Below are 14,387 nucleotides of genomic sequence, written 5' to 3'. Positions count from 1 at the left end.
GGCCGATCCGTGCAGGTAGGTGCGGGCCGGGGCTGCGCCCCTCAGCGCCGCGGCAAGATGGAGACGCGGCCGGCGGCGGGGGAGGGGAGCGGGGCGAAGGCCGCGGGCCCGGGAGAGGCCTTGGCCTCCCCTCCCCGCGCTGCGGCGGCGGAGCGGGGGCTCCCCGCGGCTGCGGGGGGTGGGTAGAAGCAGGGCCTTCGTCACCGCACTCCTCCTCGCCGTGCCGCTGGGGTGTCCGGGGCGGGGGCCACACCCGGGACGGAGCGGGGCCGCTAACCGGGGCCGTGTGTAGCCCGGGCGGGGGGTCCGACCCGGACAGTGCCCCGCGCGGGGCCGCCAACCCGGACAGGGCCTCGCGGCGGCCCCGGGGCAAAGACCGTTCCCCCTCGGGAAGTGTCCCGGGCAGGGAGAGCCCTGAGCCAGGCCCGCGGCAGCGAGGGCACCTGCGCCCTGCCCTGCGGCGCCGGCGGCCGCTCCGTGCCCGGCCCTGCGCCCCGCCGGAGGCCGCTCCGCTCGTGCCGCTGTCGTGGGCGGGCGGCCCCACGCACCCCCAGGCCCCCGCACGGCCCCCTTTGTCTGGCCGCTCACCTGCGGCCTGGGCAGCGCGCAGAGCCTCTGCTCGCTGCTTCCTGCCTACAGCACGGCTCCGCTGGTGTGTGGAGTTTAAATGGGTGTCAGCGGCCCGTGTTTACATTTCCTTGGAGTGCCTTGCCTTAATATACGTGATTAGTTCATGTCTTCCTTCACATCTCCCGCGTTTCGGGGCATCTGAATGCCACATGCCCCTGGCGTTCTTGTTTTGTGCCCGCGGGTTAGTACGCCCAACGTATGCACCATGTATGTAAATGGTGCATGTTCCCGTGGATGCTTAGAAATAGTTGAGCGCATGCTTATTGCCGTGTAATCCTCCTAGGAGAGTTAATTAGTGAATAGTTGCACATCAATTTGCAGCTGTCTCTAGGTTGTCTCTCTTGAGAAAGTAACAGTTTGAGCCAAGTAATTTTTCTTAATTTTTCCTCCTTTTTTATTCCTTTTTTTTTTTTCAAAATGAAAGGAGGAATTGAATTCTAGGCTAATGTATTTCTTAAATGATGGATTCTTTTCCAATCTTGAAATATAATTTTCTGCTGCGACTCTTTCCTTTGCATTCTTCAAATTTTAGATGCCACTTTAAACAAAAAATCCTGCATATTTGTCCAATGACACTGGATTCAACAGGTGGACTTCATGTCTTCCTGTATTCTAGCCTAAGTACGTGGCAGTGGGTGTGTTTGGGTGTGTTGATAGGGGTCTGGAGCCCCCATGCCAATTCTGTCCCAGAGAAACGCCATAGAAGAGCACACCAAGAACTCAGACAGCAGCCAAGAGCTGGGAACAGACTTGATGGATATTTGATGTCTCTCTTGATGCTTTCAAATCCTCCTGCGGGAGGAGGTTGGTTAGGGAGACAGGAGAGGGGAGATGAGAACACCCACAGAGATGAAGGAGCATCTCCCACCTCACAGAGCTGTTGTTCTAGAGTACTGCGAGGGCTGTTCCCTGGGGAGAAAAGCAGTGGCTGAGAACACCCAGCGAGATGAAGGAGCATCTCCTCCTCCCCTGAGCTGTTCTAGGCTACGGTGAGGTCTGTTCCTGTTTACCTGGGAATACTGCTTTGAGATGAAGGSACAGCTTCACACACACCAGTAATCCTTTTTTTTTCTTTTATATATATATAAAGATCTCCCTCTACCTGCTCTGTCATTCATACCCATATTTGGATCGCCTTGAAGTTTGGTAATTATAGAACCACAGAATAATCGGGGTGCCGTTTCACTATCTTATTTTTTAAGCTGGTCTGATGCTGCAGCAGATTGCAACAGGAAACCAAGTCTCTCTCACCTGGTGATGCCTTGATCTGTGCTGCCCAGCTCCTGCTAGTGGGTTTCTCCGCAGCCCCATTCCCTGTGCTGCAAATACCCTCCTTGAGTTCAGTGAGATGTCAAAAAGACATCTTTATTTTTGAGGTCTCATTAGTTTTCTGAGACCAGGGGACAATGGGACAGTTGGCAGCTCCTAAGTAGAGCAGTTTAGGCTGACCTAGAACCTCAGTCTGTGTCTGTGCTCTCAGGAAAATGCGTGTCCCTGTTTTTCCTGCTTTGCTAGCAAAGTCTTGCTTTTTCTTTCTTGTTAGGTTACTTTGCAGTGGGGTCAGGTTCCAGGTTTGGGCTCGTCCTGCATTTGCCCAGTAGTGTTGGCACAAAGAGAGGGAATGTGGATGAAGAGGAAAGGGCAAGATTATCCCGTTCAGTAACRCCGGCAATTCGGAGCAGTTTATATTGATGGTGAAACTGTCCTGACAACTGTGTCAGGGTCATTGGAGGCGCACAGCTAATTAGGTGGCTGACATGATCCTTGTTTTTGTGAAGATATTGAAGCCTTTTAATGTGTTGTGTTCCTCAACATCGTTCTGTGGTTGTATTAGATGTATTTTGAGATGGGTAAAGTCAGCACGGAAGTGGTCTCTGTCCTAGATCCAGAGCTGATGTTCAAGGTTTGGTGACCACTGTTTCTACAGGTTTCTCTGAGTTMTTTTTCTCAGTGCTAGGTATCATCAGTTTTGAAATGAGAGTGGAAAGGAGAGGCTTCTGCCTACTGCACAGTAGAACATCTGGAGTGGTCCATTAAGAAAAATTCACGTTTGATAAGTTGGTTAATCCCTTCACCCTGGGGCAAATAAAACCACCTAACTCAGTGCTGCCCAGCCTACCCACTAACTAAATCCCTGGCCAGGCTCGCACCCAGACTGTCTAGTAATTCCCTTTGGCAGGGCTGCTCCTCTCGGTGTACGGAGCTGGAGCAGAAACTGGGGCCCGGCACTGCCCTCAAGTCCACATAATATAGAGAGAAAAGATAGCAAACATACAACATATAGAAAAGGGAGCGCATCCTGGGTGCGTGTGCATAACCCTTTGGATCTCAGATCATGTGGCTGGAAAAGAGACTGGAGCTCCCAGAGCTGCACAAACTCCTCCAGATTCTCGCTCCTGAGTAAGGAGTGGGAGAGGGAACTGCACTGCCTTGGCAAGGGAAGGCTCCCCTTTCCCCTGGCACGCCTGGGAAGGAGGAATGAAAGGTGATTGCCATCTCCAGCCATAACCTCTGCCACCCCAGCTTCACTGTCTTTGCCATTCTTCACAATTAAGTGAAAACATTGACCTTGGGTCAGCAGGAAGAGGATTACAATTGTAATTTATTGTGTGGCTCAGGGAATTCTTCATTTCTTAGTCTTTTTGTGCTAAGAATAATTGAGGAAGAAACTATTTTCAAAATTATATGTTATCGCTTCTATTTGCACTCTCCTGTCATTATTGCAGTTGCTATAGCAAGTAAGAAATTGTTTTTTATATGTTAGCTTTTAGAATTATGTTTTACCTTGTGTCAAATTATGAGGAAAAAAATTATGCAATCAGTTTTAACTTTAAGGAGTGTTTCGTAAGCGCGTTTTGGAGAAACTGGTTATCTAGCTTCAGAAGTAGATCATATTTCAAATATAGGTTTAAATGTTATGTATATTGTGGCACTGAAGGCAGGATTCATATTAAGTGTTTTTAAATATTTATATTTATGGGAAATTTCAAGATAAAGTGCAGCATTGAGAAAACAAGCAGTTATGGGTTTTTAAAAATGAAGCAAGGCTTTAACAAGAATTAACATGTAGAAAAGGAGCTGACTGAAATGAACACTTGAAAAAATGTTTTAGGAGATGCAGTTTATTTTATAAATTGAGTGATCAAAGTGTTTATCACACCCACAATTCTAAAAGGGGAAAACAAACCCAATAATGATATCTGTGTTACAATCTTTGGCCTTTAAAGGTGAAACAACCGAGTTGCTGCTTCTTAAACCTCCCCTGCAAAAAGCCCAAACCCTTCGGTATTCTCGAGGGCCCATGGTCCGTGCCCACCGTTGTGAGCCACACAGAGCATTCCTTATGCAAAGACCTCGAACAGAGCTGGTCCTGTCCCTCACTGCAAGTATTTTAATTAGTAGAAGTGACAGTGAAAGTATTAATATAGAAATAATATTTGTAGCTACTTATGTTTCTATATACTACATCATATATATTTGCTGTAAGCAAGGTTGAATGACAGGATGAAAATACTCCGGTAAACAGTTTTCTGCGGCCCTGTCAATATGGTTGAAAGCGTCGCTAGCTCTGCCATGAAAAAAAAATACAGGGGAAAAATGGGTGTTACTTATGTACTAGCTCTCATTAAAACATCTTTTCCTAAGCAGATTGTTCCTCCCTGGCAGTAGGGTTACCTTTCCTGGTATTCATCATTTGAAAAGCTGTAACACAGATGTGCTTCCAGTTTTTGTTCAAAGACTTTGATTCAAAGCGTGTTGTGCCAGAATTCAAAAGCACTTGCCRCAAGTCTGTGCTTGGCCTCTCGGTGCTGCAGCTCGTGGAGCTGAAGTGGTGCTCACTGTGCCATAGTACAAAAAAATTAAGCTGGCGTGGGTGAGCCCAGAGCAACTTCCCACTTCATATTCTGGGATTGATTATTCTGTTTAATGCAGTCTGTGGGTCACAGGTTCAGTACTCTGTATAAAATATTCAGTGCCTGGGAGCCTGTTTCCAGTGGGCTCGCCCCTTTTCTCTGCTTTTGAATGCGTTTGTCTCGTCTGCACTGACGGCTAAATCCTACCCGTGTAGGAGGCCAAGGGCACCATGTCTGGCAAATGTTATCAAAGGCACCATCATGCAGAGACAGCCCAAGAGGATTTTTTTATGCAGTGTATTTTGATGAGTTTGGTTCTTAAAATCTTGTGCCATGAACAAGACATGATTTTTTGTTTGCTTTTTGGGGTTTGTTTGTTTGTTTGTTTGCATAGTTTTAGAGAGCTGGGCCATACCAGTAAAACATGTCTAAGTAGCTGTAAGCTAGAGTTGGGCAATATATTGCTCTATAATTAATGATACCAGGAAGCACTTTCTCTGTCCACCCAAAAATCTATAAATTACTGGGTGGCTTTTAGTCAGGTCAAATTTCTTAACTTTCTTTCTGCGTCTGTTTTGCCTAAATGTGATTTCCATTTCTTTTTCTCCAGTAGAAGCCAACAAGCGAGATCAAGATTGATTTTGAGAAGCAAAAATGTTAATGGCAGCTCTGTATATTCTGGATTGACAGAGCAGTAGTAGTCATCTAAACAAAATAGAATTTTAAATCTCACCTTACTACCACGAAAACAGATTTACCGTGCAGGTTCTTAAAAATGGCGGTAGAGGTGTACATTAAAAGAGGTGTACAGTAAAGGGTTTACTGTGTCYGGGTACCCCCCAGCACCAAAGTGTTACAGATCCCACACAGATGGGCCCGTTTGTTTCTTTATTTCCTGCAGCAGTGGAGCTTCTGTCCTCCTTTGGGTGGGAATCTCTAATGTTGTTTCCATTTCTCCAAAGTTACTTTATCCAATTGTCTCCCTTCTGCTCCAGCATTTGTAAGATAATAATAATTACTGAATAAAAAAGTATCCAAATGGAAACACCGCTGCAGTCACTTTCCAGCAAAAAAAATCTTTGTGAAATAGGACTTTTATTACTACAGTGTCTCATCTGAGTTATTTYTGTACACAGAGGCATCCAGTTTAAAAAAATGATTTAAGTAAACTATTGCAAATACCTTCTATATACACATTTACGTGTTTAAAACAAGTCAGTTCTATTTCACTGGAAACTTTTCTGGCCAGTTTTATTTAAGAATGCTTGCACACCAAGTTGCATATGTTTGGCTATGCAATCGAGCTAGAGTGTGATTTTTAAACTTGGATAGCTTTGCATTTTATTCAAGTTCCTGTTTATCCTGTACATCCCGCTGCCAAGAAACTTGCCTCCACTTTGCAGATAGAGTCGTGCTGTGTGCACATGACATTCTTTTATTCCCCACCGTAATGTGAGTGAACTAAAATTGTGCTGGAAATCTCCATGATAGTGTATTTAAGGACAAAATTGTAGCTTAGCGTAAAATCTYTCTAAGGAATGTCTAACGTTGAATTATAGAATACAGACTATGGGTAATAGAAAATTTCATGGATGTACCTACAGACACATGCAACTAATGATGGAATGCCAAATGCTGAGTCTGTTGCAGTGGCCTGAGCACTACCTGCAATAGCTCTCCCCAGGAAAGAGGAATGATTGGAATCTGTGCTAAAAATCCCCAGGCCTGTAACGAGGAGGAAAAGCAGAGTGTAAGAATGCTGAAGGTAAACAGGAGTGGGCTGGGAGTGGATCTGTGCACCGCCCTCCGGAGCGGCAGAGCTGATCCTGCTTCGCGGACATGGGGCTGGAGCTGCTTCCCGGGGCCGCAGCCAGGATCCAGGAAGAGAAGGTCCCTAAGCACCCTGAGTGTCCTTCAGGGTGAAGGCAAACAGAGCAGTGGCTCTTCACCAGATTGAGACTCCTGTCAGTAAAGGTCATAATSAGCACCCTTATGTTTGCAATTAAGCTCGTGAAACAATTTCAGCCTTTTTTTTTCTTTTTAATATCGTGGGCCTCTTCTAGCGGGGTTAAAGGAAGATAACACTTTCTAAAATGGAAGATTTTTTTGACTGTTTAGTGCAGAAAACATTAAGCTTTTTTTCTAAGCTTTTTTTCTTCYCTATGACTGTGCAAACAAAAAGGCTGTTTGCTCGCTTGGTCTGCAGCTTGCTTTGTTTTTGCTAAGTGCAGGACTGCTCTTTATTTTCAGTTGTTTCGCTTCCTAGCGGACATCTGCAATAGCAGGAGCTTCACATTTGTTCCACCGTGACCCCATTCAACAAACCAGTTGTACTTAYCTAAGCTCTGCTAGAACCATGCAATACTTAAGCTGTATCACCATCATCATTTCAATATTTGATGTAAAATCATATTTGTATATTTGCACACGTGTAATGTATACACTGTGATATGTGCATTTTACAAGATAAAATGAGTGTTCAAACAGGAAATGTAGTCATTATAAATAGAAGAAAAGGGAACTGTGATGTACTCCTGGGTAAATGAACTGTTTCTTGTGTATTATTTCTCTCTGACTAGGAGGAAGCATTCATATTTTTCAAATAAAATCAGTAGTCAATGGTAGAATTTAACTTTGGTTGCTATAGAATTCAGCTGTAGGTTGCTGAATTTATTTCAGTTCTATTTTTGAAAAAATACAGTAAGTTTTCTAGGCCTTATCTACTAGAGAAATTTTCCACAAAAACAGCTACTTGGCCTACTAAGCATAACTCTAAGGCACAGAAATGTTCCAGAAGTGCCAGATGCTCTTTGGATTGCTTGTCTTCGGCATGGTTAAATGTTACTGTTTTAAACGGTATTTTCAGCATATTTAAATTGTAGAGTCAGTAGAGTTGAATGGGTAAAAATGCCCTCCTGTTGCTTTTTGAGTGTATTTTTGCCCTCTGAATCAGTGTGTATACAGTGCATGTTTAGAATTGTTAATACTACAGAAGATTTAGAATAGCAGTAGTGTATCTTTTTGTGTGAGATTCTGCCCCCATAGACTTGCAGAAGTGATTTGGTTTAACAGACTTAAGCGTAACCAGCTGATGCAGAGAGAGTTGTTTGTGATGAAGACTGTGGCCTTACGTGGTTTCTAGCAGCAGGACATCAGCTCATCCAGCACAAATGAAGTTGTTTCAGCTTATGAAAAAAAAATGCAGGTTCTGTAAAACTGTTACTGACATCAGTCACACTTGTTTTGCAGTGTTTTTGACATATGCATCTGTACAGGTCATGTTAGCTTCTTACCCCTGAATTGGTATCATCAATCATCAATCTGCACCTGCTCTTCTAAATGGGACAGTAATGTAGAAGTTTGTAGGTTGGCATATTTTGTGTTTTAGTGGGATAACTTTATTCCTCTGCTTTCCCAAACTTTGGCACTCTTACATTATTATTATGTTACTTACATAATTTCCAAAGAAGCAACAAAAGTGATTGTATTTTAGTAATTTGCTGCAGTAAAAAATCTTCAAAGGGCTAATTCAAGGGGCTTATATTGTATTTTCTTTGGTGCACATATGATAAGTTAATCTTGAAGCTAGAACAGCTAAAACTTAGATGAGATTGAGTTAGAAAGGTTTTCAAATCATAGTGGTTGAACAAATGTTTTCTTGGTTGCTGAGATGCTGCTGTTAATTTATTTAATGCACTTCTTCCCTAATTTGTGTGTCTGAATAATACTGTTTTAGATAGTCACTTTTAATGCTGGAAAGGTTGCAGTGCAAATCCTCAAATGAAAGCTCACTTTTATCTAAAAAGCTAATTTACTGACATCAAGACTGCTAAGAATAGTCAAAGTAGATGACTAAACAAATAGACGTAGCTCCTGAGAGATTCTTTCTTGTAGCAGGCTGCAGCATTATTATCCATTGATACATATATCTGTCTCTCTTGTTTTTGGTAGAAAATGATGCACCCAGTAGCCAGCGGCAATGCAGCTTTCTGTGGGACCGGCAAGAGCTCTTGCCTTAACGAGGACAGCGTGAGAGCCGCTGAGCAGTTTGACTTGTATGCCAGCCAGCAGAGCAAGTACGGCCACGCGGTCGCCCACAAGCCCATCGCCTGCCAGAGACAAGACGCGCTCAGTGAGTCCCACTTGCAGACCACAAGTGGCAGGAATATAGAGACAAAAGATGAACTGAAGAAAAAGAAAAACCTCAACCGTTCTGGCAAACGTGGGAGGCCATCAGGGACCACAAAATCAGCAGGGTACCGAACCAGCACAGGTCGACCCCTGGGGACCACCAAAGCAGCTGGATTTAAGACAAGTCCAGGCAGACCCTTGGGTACAACTAAAGCAGCGGGATACAAAGTCAGCCCAGGCAGACCTCCAGGTAGCATTAAAGCTCTCTCACGGCTTGCAAATCTAAGTTATACTTGTGGCAGTGCAGCTTTTCCCTACCCTATGGTGCATAACAGAGGAGTACATGGCCCTGGTGAAACCAGTGGCAAAATCAAACAGCCTAATGAATGAATGAAAAGAATTAGTAATTCCTTACTAATCCGCTTTACTCTGAATTTTGGCATGTTTCTTGCATTTTATTGTAGTGTTTGCAGAATTATGACTCTCTAAATTTTATTTTTATTCAAATAATGCCATAGCCTATGAGTGCAGTTCACTAACTTTTAAAAGCAGCATTGCGAGGACACTGCTATAAAGATATATATTTTTTTCCTTTAAATCATAATTTATAAGAAAATCCAAAATGACWCATATGCCTTGGTGTGTATGCTTTTAAGTAATGCTTCAATAATGTCCTCAATTTTACATTCACTATCTGGTAAATCTAGCTCTGTGGTTATGCATTAAGTAATTGAAATCAGGATAGAATTAGCTAGCCATTGGTTCATGGTGTGGCATATGCCCCAATAAAGAACTTAACTGAAAAGGTCCTACTTGATCAAGGCAAAAAAAAATAAAAAGAAGATTCATGACTGTTAGACTAGGAGCAACTGCAAAATTCTGAGAGCCTCTGTGCTTTTATTAGGAAAGAATAGAAAGCAAGATACATTTTCCACTTCTGCAGGAGCTTATACAGACCTCAAATGGATACTTAGAAACTTCTAAGAACCTTTTTTGAAGTGCTGGTTTCAGGTGGCTCTTATTTCTAGAGCTGTAGCATTAAATCAATTTCAACTGATATTCCAAAAATATTTTTGAAAATATTAAATGAAACTTAGCGTTTGTATAGCACATTACAGCTTCACAGCGCCTTATTAATACAAGCTAATTTGCCTTTAGATGATGGCTCTTCTTTTCTTTATGCTGTTATAAGATTCTGCTGTGTGATTTTAAAATGCCTAATAGCACACCTACCAAACCAGAAATAATTCCTTGAAATCTGAAATATTTTATAAGAAATAAGTACTGTCCATTCTAGTTACATACTTGGTTAATATTAAACAGTATGTTCTTAAATATGTAAATAGCTATTTACACTGTTTTTTGCCTTTAAAGTCTGTGCTTAGCTGGCAGCTGTTTAATAGCTTTTAAAGTATTAATCTATAATGTTTACAAATTAAAATTTTTAAATAGACACTGTTGCCAAGTTTTCMGACTTAGTTTTGCCAGATATTCCTAGAAGTACAGTTATCTCATTGTTTGACACTTATACTATATTTAAGTTATGGAAGCTTATATATCTACCAAAGGACACCGTTTTCACGATTTATAAAAGCGAACTGTATAGCTGGTGCAAACAGGATGCAGTTTACTGCACTGCTAGACCCCAGATATAAAGCAGTTCATAGGAATTCACCTATGCATGCGAGTTGAAAAAATACGTTGTTGGTTAACTATAAATACCTTTCTTGACTCAAACTAAAACCTTCCCTGCTTCCAAAAGAAATGTTCCATTTTTCAGCTGGGTGTGTTTTTTGAGTGTGGGAGTGTGAGAGCGTGTGTGTGTAACGTGCACATACTTTATATTTCAAAAAATCCTCAGTGTGACATGTTGTTTGTTCTAAATTTATTTTACTGGTATTAAAGCTTCTTACATCTGCAAGAAAGAATAAATTTAAGTTGCTTTAAGGCTAATATAAATTTATGATAAATTTGTAACTTCAGATATGGGGGGCATATAAAGTCTTCAAATTCTGGGGAGCGGAAATATTTTGGGTTATTTAGAGCTTGTGCTGAGTGAGTTAACAGTATTGATAATTTTTGTTAACATAAATGCTTTTCTGGCCTGCTGTCATTTTGATGAGAACTCTTGATTTCAGTGATGACAAGTTGAGAAACAGATGTGATGTTTCATACCTTTTTTATCAGGAAAAAAGCAGCAAGCCTTCAGGTGTTCCAGTGATGCCTAACACATAATGAGCTGGACTTTATGCTGTACTTTACAATAGGTGTGTTGAATTGTTTTGGGGGGACTTTGTATGCACTGGCAACTAAGACAATGAACCTCAACTGTACTGGATGGCTCCTAAGTCAATATATAAACTAACGGCAGCTAAACTGCTACTAAAATATAGTTTCCTCATGCTGAAGCTATGAAATCCAGTTAGCTGCTCTGTTCCTCAAGAAACTCGCAAGTATGAAATTTAGCAATCTTTCTGAGAACGATGCGACTTCTGACACACGCAAACGTTGACGTGGATTAATTCACCCTCAGGATCTGTATTGTATTGGCTGTTTTTAATCGGATGATTTTTCAACAAAGACTGCTTTAAGCTCTTTCCTGAACTCAGCTGGCAAGCAGTCCTCTTCAGCTGAATGTAGTAACGACAGGAGCGCCCCAGCTCGCTGGCAAGGAACGTGTTGCATGTCACCACTGTACCTTGGAGAAACTCCGCTTCTTACCTCCTCCCGCGGGTCCCGTTTGCTCCCGTTTCCTTCTCACTTGTGCATCTACTCAATGGTGCTGTGCTGTGTGTCAGGAGATGATGCAGATGTATTAATGTTCTGCTAGTATAATAAGTTTTGTATTCAAGTATGCTGATGAAATAACGAAATCACCTAAGCAGTTTCTCTTCGTTGCAGTGTTTATTAATAATGTCAGATGAAATATAATCCCAGTAAAAACAATTAACGCTGTCAATTGGGAGAGGATGAGCACAGAGCAGGAAAGTGCTCGGAGAGTCTCTGGTGGGTTGTTTGGCACCCCGGACTCGGCGAGAAGGCCAGAATGCCCCGCAGGGCATTTCCTGCTTCGGCTTCATCCTATATTTGACGAGAGTTTACTGATGCCATGCTGGGAGGGGAAGAAAAAAGGTAAAAGATTCAAAGTGAAATATGAATGGAAGTTTCAAATACTTTTGCTTTGCCTATATATATAATCTGCAGAATACATTGTGCTTTTTTAACACTGTCTTTCCATGACAAACACTGAAAGAGCATGTTATTGCCTAAACTTTGTTACTACCAATGGGAGAACTGGCCTTTTCCTTCCCACTGCATAAAGATTCTTGTAAGGTAAATTGCTTATTTTATATTACGTATCATAATTCAGCTCTTCATAAGCTAGGATCACTGTTGTGTATTAACACTGTTCGGAAGATGATCTACATGTCAAGGTTGTTTTTAATAAGTTCTTTTAATTATCAAGTTTCTAACATGTGTTATTTAAACATAAATGTATTAGCTTGCTATTATTCCTTAATGATACTATACAAGTTCACTGTTTAATATACATATAGTAACTAYTATTCAATTTCTGATTAAATTTACTTAAACTTTAAAACCAAATAATTTTGCTACTATAAAGTCTTGCACTGGACTTATTCAAGATGCTAGCACCATATTTTGACAGAAAAAAAGTACAGATACCATCGGAGTGGCTAACTTTGATAGAAAAGATAGTATTTTTAAAATCAACAGTTAGCTTTGTCATTTAAAGAAGTGTTCTTTATATCTTGGATTTAATTTAGACGGATCAAAGTAACTGTGTATCGAGAGCCATTAAAGATTTCTGTTCTGAATGAATAGWTTTTCATTTTATCCGAAAGATCTTGGAGTTCAGTCAGGACAAAAAGAAGCTTTGTCAGTGAAAAGTGCTGTGTCTGTGCAAAGGGTTCCTTGCAACTGCAATATGCAGGGTAATTCAGATGAGAATTTACCCCCTCCCCCATTTTTGAAGAGCTTTAAAAGGCAGAGCGATGTGAAGTCTGTTGTCTGATGGTTTCATTAGCTGTGACTCTGCTATTCTTTGTCATTTGTATAATAAAAGTTTCATGCTATCCCTAGAGTGACAGTTGAAACAGTTGATAATAATCGTACTGCAAACTTTAGGCTTCATTTCTGACCCCAAAAGACGTTTATTCTTCTCTATTTTAATGCATATATTTTAACACTGCTATAATATATTTATGATTCTTGTAGAGACTAGACCTTTTTCCTTAATGATTTTTTTTTCAAATAGGTAAATCTGTATTCTCAGAATTGAACCACTTTGTGATTCTTTAATCTTTCACCGTTTGCTTTTCCACAGGTTTACTTTGGGGGAAACAGTAATCTGTTAAATAACTAGTATCAGCACCCTGTCCTCTGCTGTAAAAAGCCTGATTAGATACTGTGTATGTTTTTATGTCCATGAACTTGAGCTACTCGTGTGCAATTATGTGTATGGGAATGGAGTAGTGTTCATGATCTGTATTTACATCATCATATGGATGTATATTTATTAATAAAGTTAATACTTTAAAACCTAACTCTCTTTTTCCCCCTCGCTTTTTTTTTTTGATATATTTTAAATTATGTCTTAAAATGTGTATTGAAAATGTATGTATTAAAATGTGTATTGAAAATGAAATGGCGAGCTGCCAGCCCTGCTCCGTCCTGGCTCGCCAGCACCACCCCTTTTCCCTGCCATATATTTCAAAGATCCTGAATAAGGACAGGTATGAATCATTTTAGATGCTATTTTAGTTACTGTACAGACTTTAAGTGTTTTTTACCCAAAAAAAAAGAAGTTATCTGATGTCAGGTTGCATTGATAGCAACTGTTTTGGTGGTTCTGGATGTTTGGCTTTAAGAATGACTGGATATTTTTAAAAGTGGACCACAGTATGCCACGTTCTGGTCCAACATCCACTTAGTTCCTGGATGTGGTTTCTTAGGGGGGAAAAAAAGGTTTATTTTCTTAGTTTTAAGGAAGCCGTAAATGATGGATATTAAGTCACTTATAGGATGATGCAGGGTTTTCAAGGGGGCTGGAAGCTGCTTTAGTCTTGCCTTGTGAGGCTGCCGTGTTCTCTGCCACATAATGAACAATAAAATTGGAAAGTATTGTGCAGAGTTTCAGGTGACAGAACTGCTGCATGATTTATTCATGCCCAGAGCCTGAGACTGACAGCTTTTTGACATGGCTTACAGCAGTGCTGGAGCATTAGCTCTGCTAGCGGGGACATCTTCAAGGAGTTTTTACGGCAGTAGTGTCCTCCGTTCTAATGAAGTTTTATTTATCTGCGTGATGAGACACCGGGGCTTTCTCTGCAGCAGCACTGGCGTTTCCTTAAGCTTTTGTGGAGTACCTGTCTCTAGGATATCTTAATGTGTGTGAAATTATACCTGCTAAATATGCTGGGTCCTCAGTTTCTTTCCCTACGAAGACAAATGGAAATTACTCTTGACAGTTACCACTTCAAGCTGCAACGCTTTAAGTAAAGGATTGCCTGGCGGGCCTGCCGCCTTGCTGTTTTGATCAGGGCTCTGCCCAGGGCTCTGTGTTTATTGTTTAACATTAAGAGCGAGGAGTGGCCTGACCCTGCAGGATTGGCAGCCCAGAAGGTCCCGCGTTCGCAGCTGCCTCCCGCCCAGCCTCCCCGCGCGGCCCAGCAACGGCCAAGGCTCGTTTTTCACGTCAGGACAAATCTGGCAAAACTATCTGCTTATCTTGCAGCGTCGCTGCAAGGA

General features: G+C 41.7%; 1 protein-coding gene across 2 annotated transcripts; it reads left to right on the top strand.

Annotated features, from left to right (window-relative positions):
* Positions 1–6: 6 nt before the first annotated feature.
* Positions 7–13,049, top strand: CUNH5orf24 (chromosome unknown C5orf24 homolog). Of its 2 annotated transcripts, XM_026045751.1 has the most exons (3): positions 7–15; positions 8,436–8,865; positions 10,803–13,049. In XM_026045751.1, exons 2-3 carry the CDS (start codon positions 8,439–8,441, stop codon positions 10,841–10,843), a joined length of 468 nt encoding a protein of 155 aa, XP_025901536.1. In that variant the 5' UTR covers positions 7–15; positions 8,436–8,438; the 3' UTR covers positions 10,844–13,049. The 2 variants fall into 2 exon arrangements, with proteins under 2 accessions (XP_025901536.1, XP_025901527.1); XM_026045742.1 differs by having other exon boundaries at positions 8,436–13,021.
* Positions 13,050–14,387: the final 1,338 nt, after the last annotated feature.

This window comes from Nothoprocta perdicaria, unplaced genomic scaffold (genome assembly GCF_003342845.1).
Source record: "Nothoprocta perdicaria isolate Ctin4 unplaced genomic scaffold, notPer1 scaffold_107, whole genome shotgun sequence".
In the NCBI taxonomy this organism is placed as follows: Eukaryota; Metazoa; Chordata; class Aves; order Tinamiformes; family Tinamidae; genus Nothoprocta; species Nothoprocta perdicaria.
Note: the sequence above shows the minus strand (reverse complement) of the source record. Positions and strands in the feature narration are given on the sequence as shown.

Bases quoted from the DNA above. Each gene is read 5' to 3' on its own strand.
- CUNH5orf24 (XM_026045742.1), top strand. From the start codon at position 8,439: ATGATGCACCCAGTAGCCAGCGGCAATGCAGCTTTCTGTGGGACCGGC.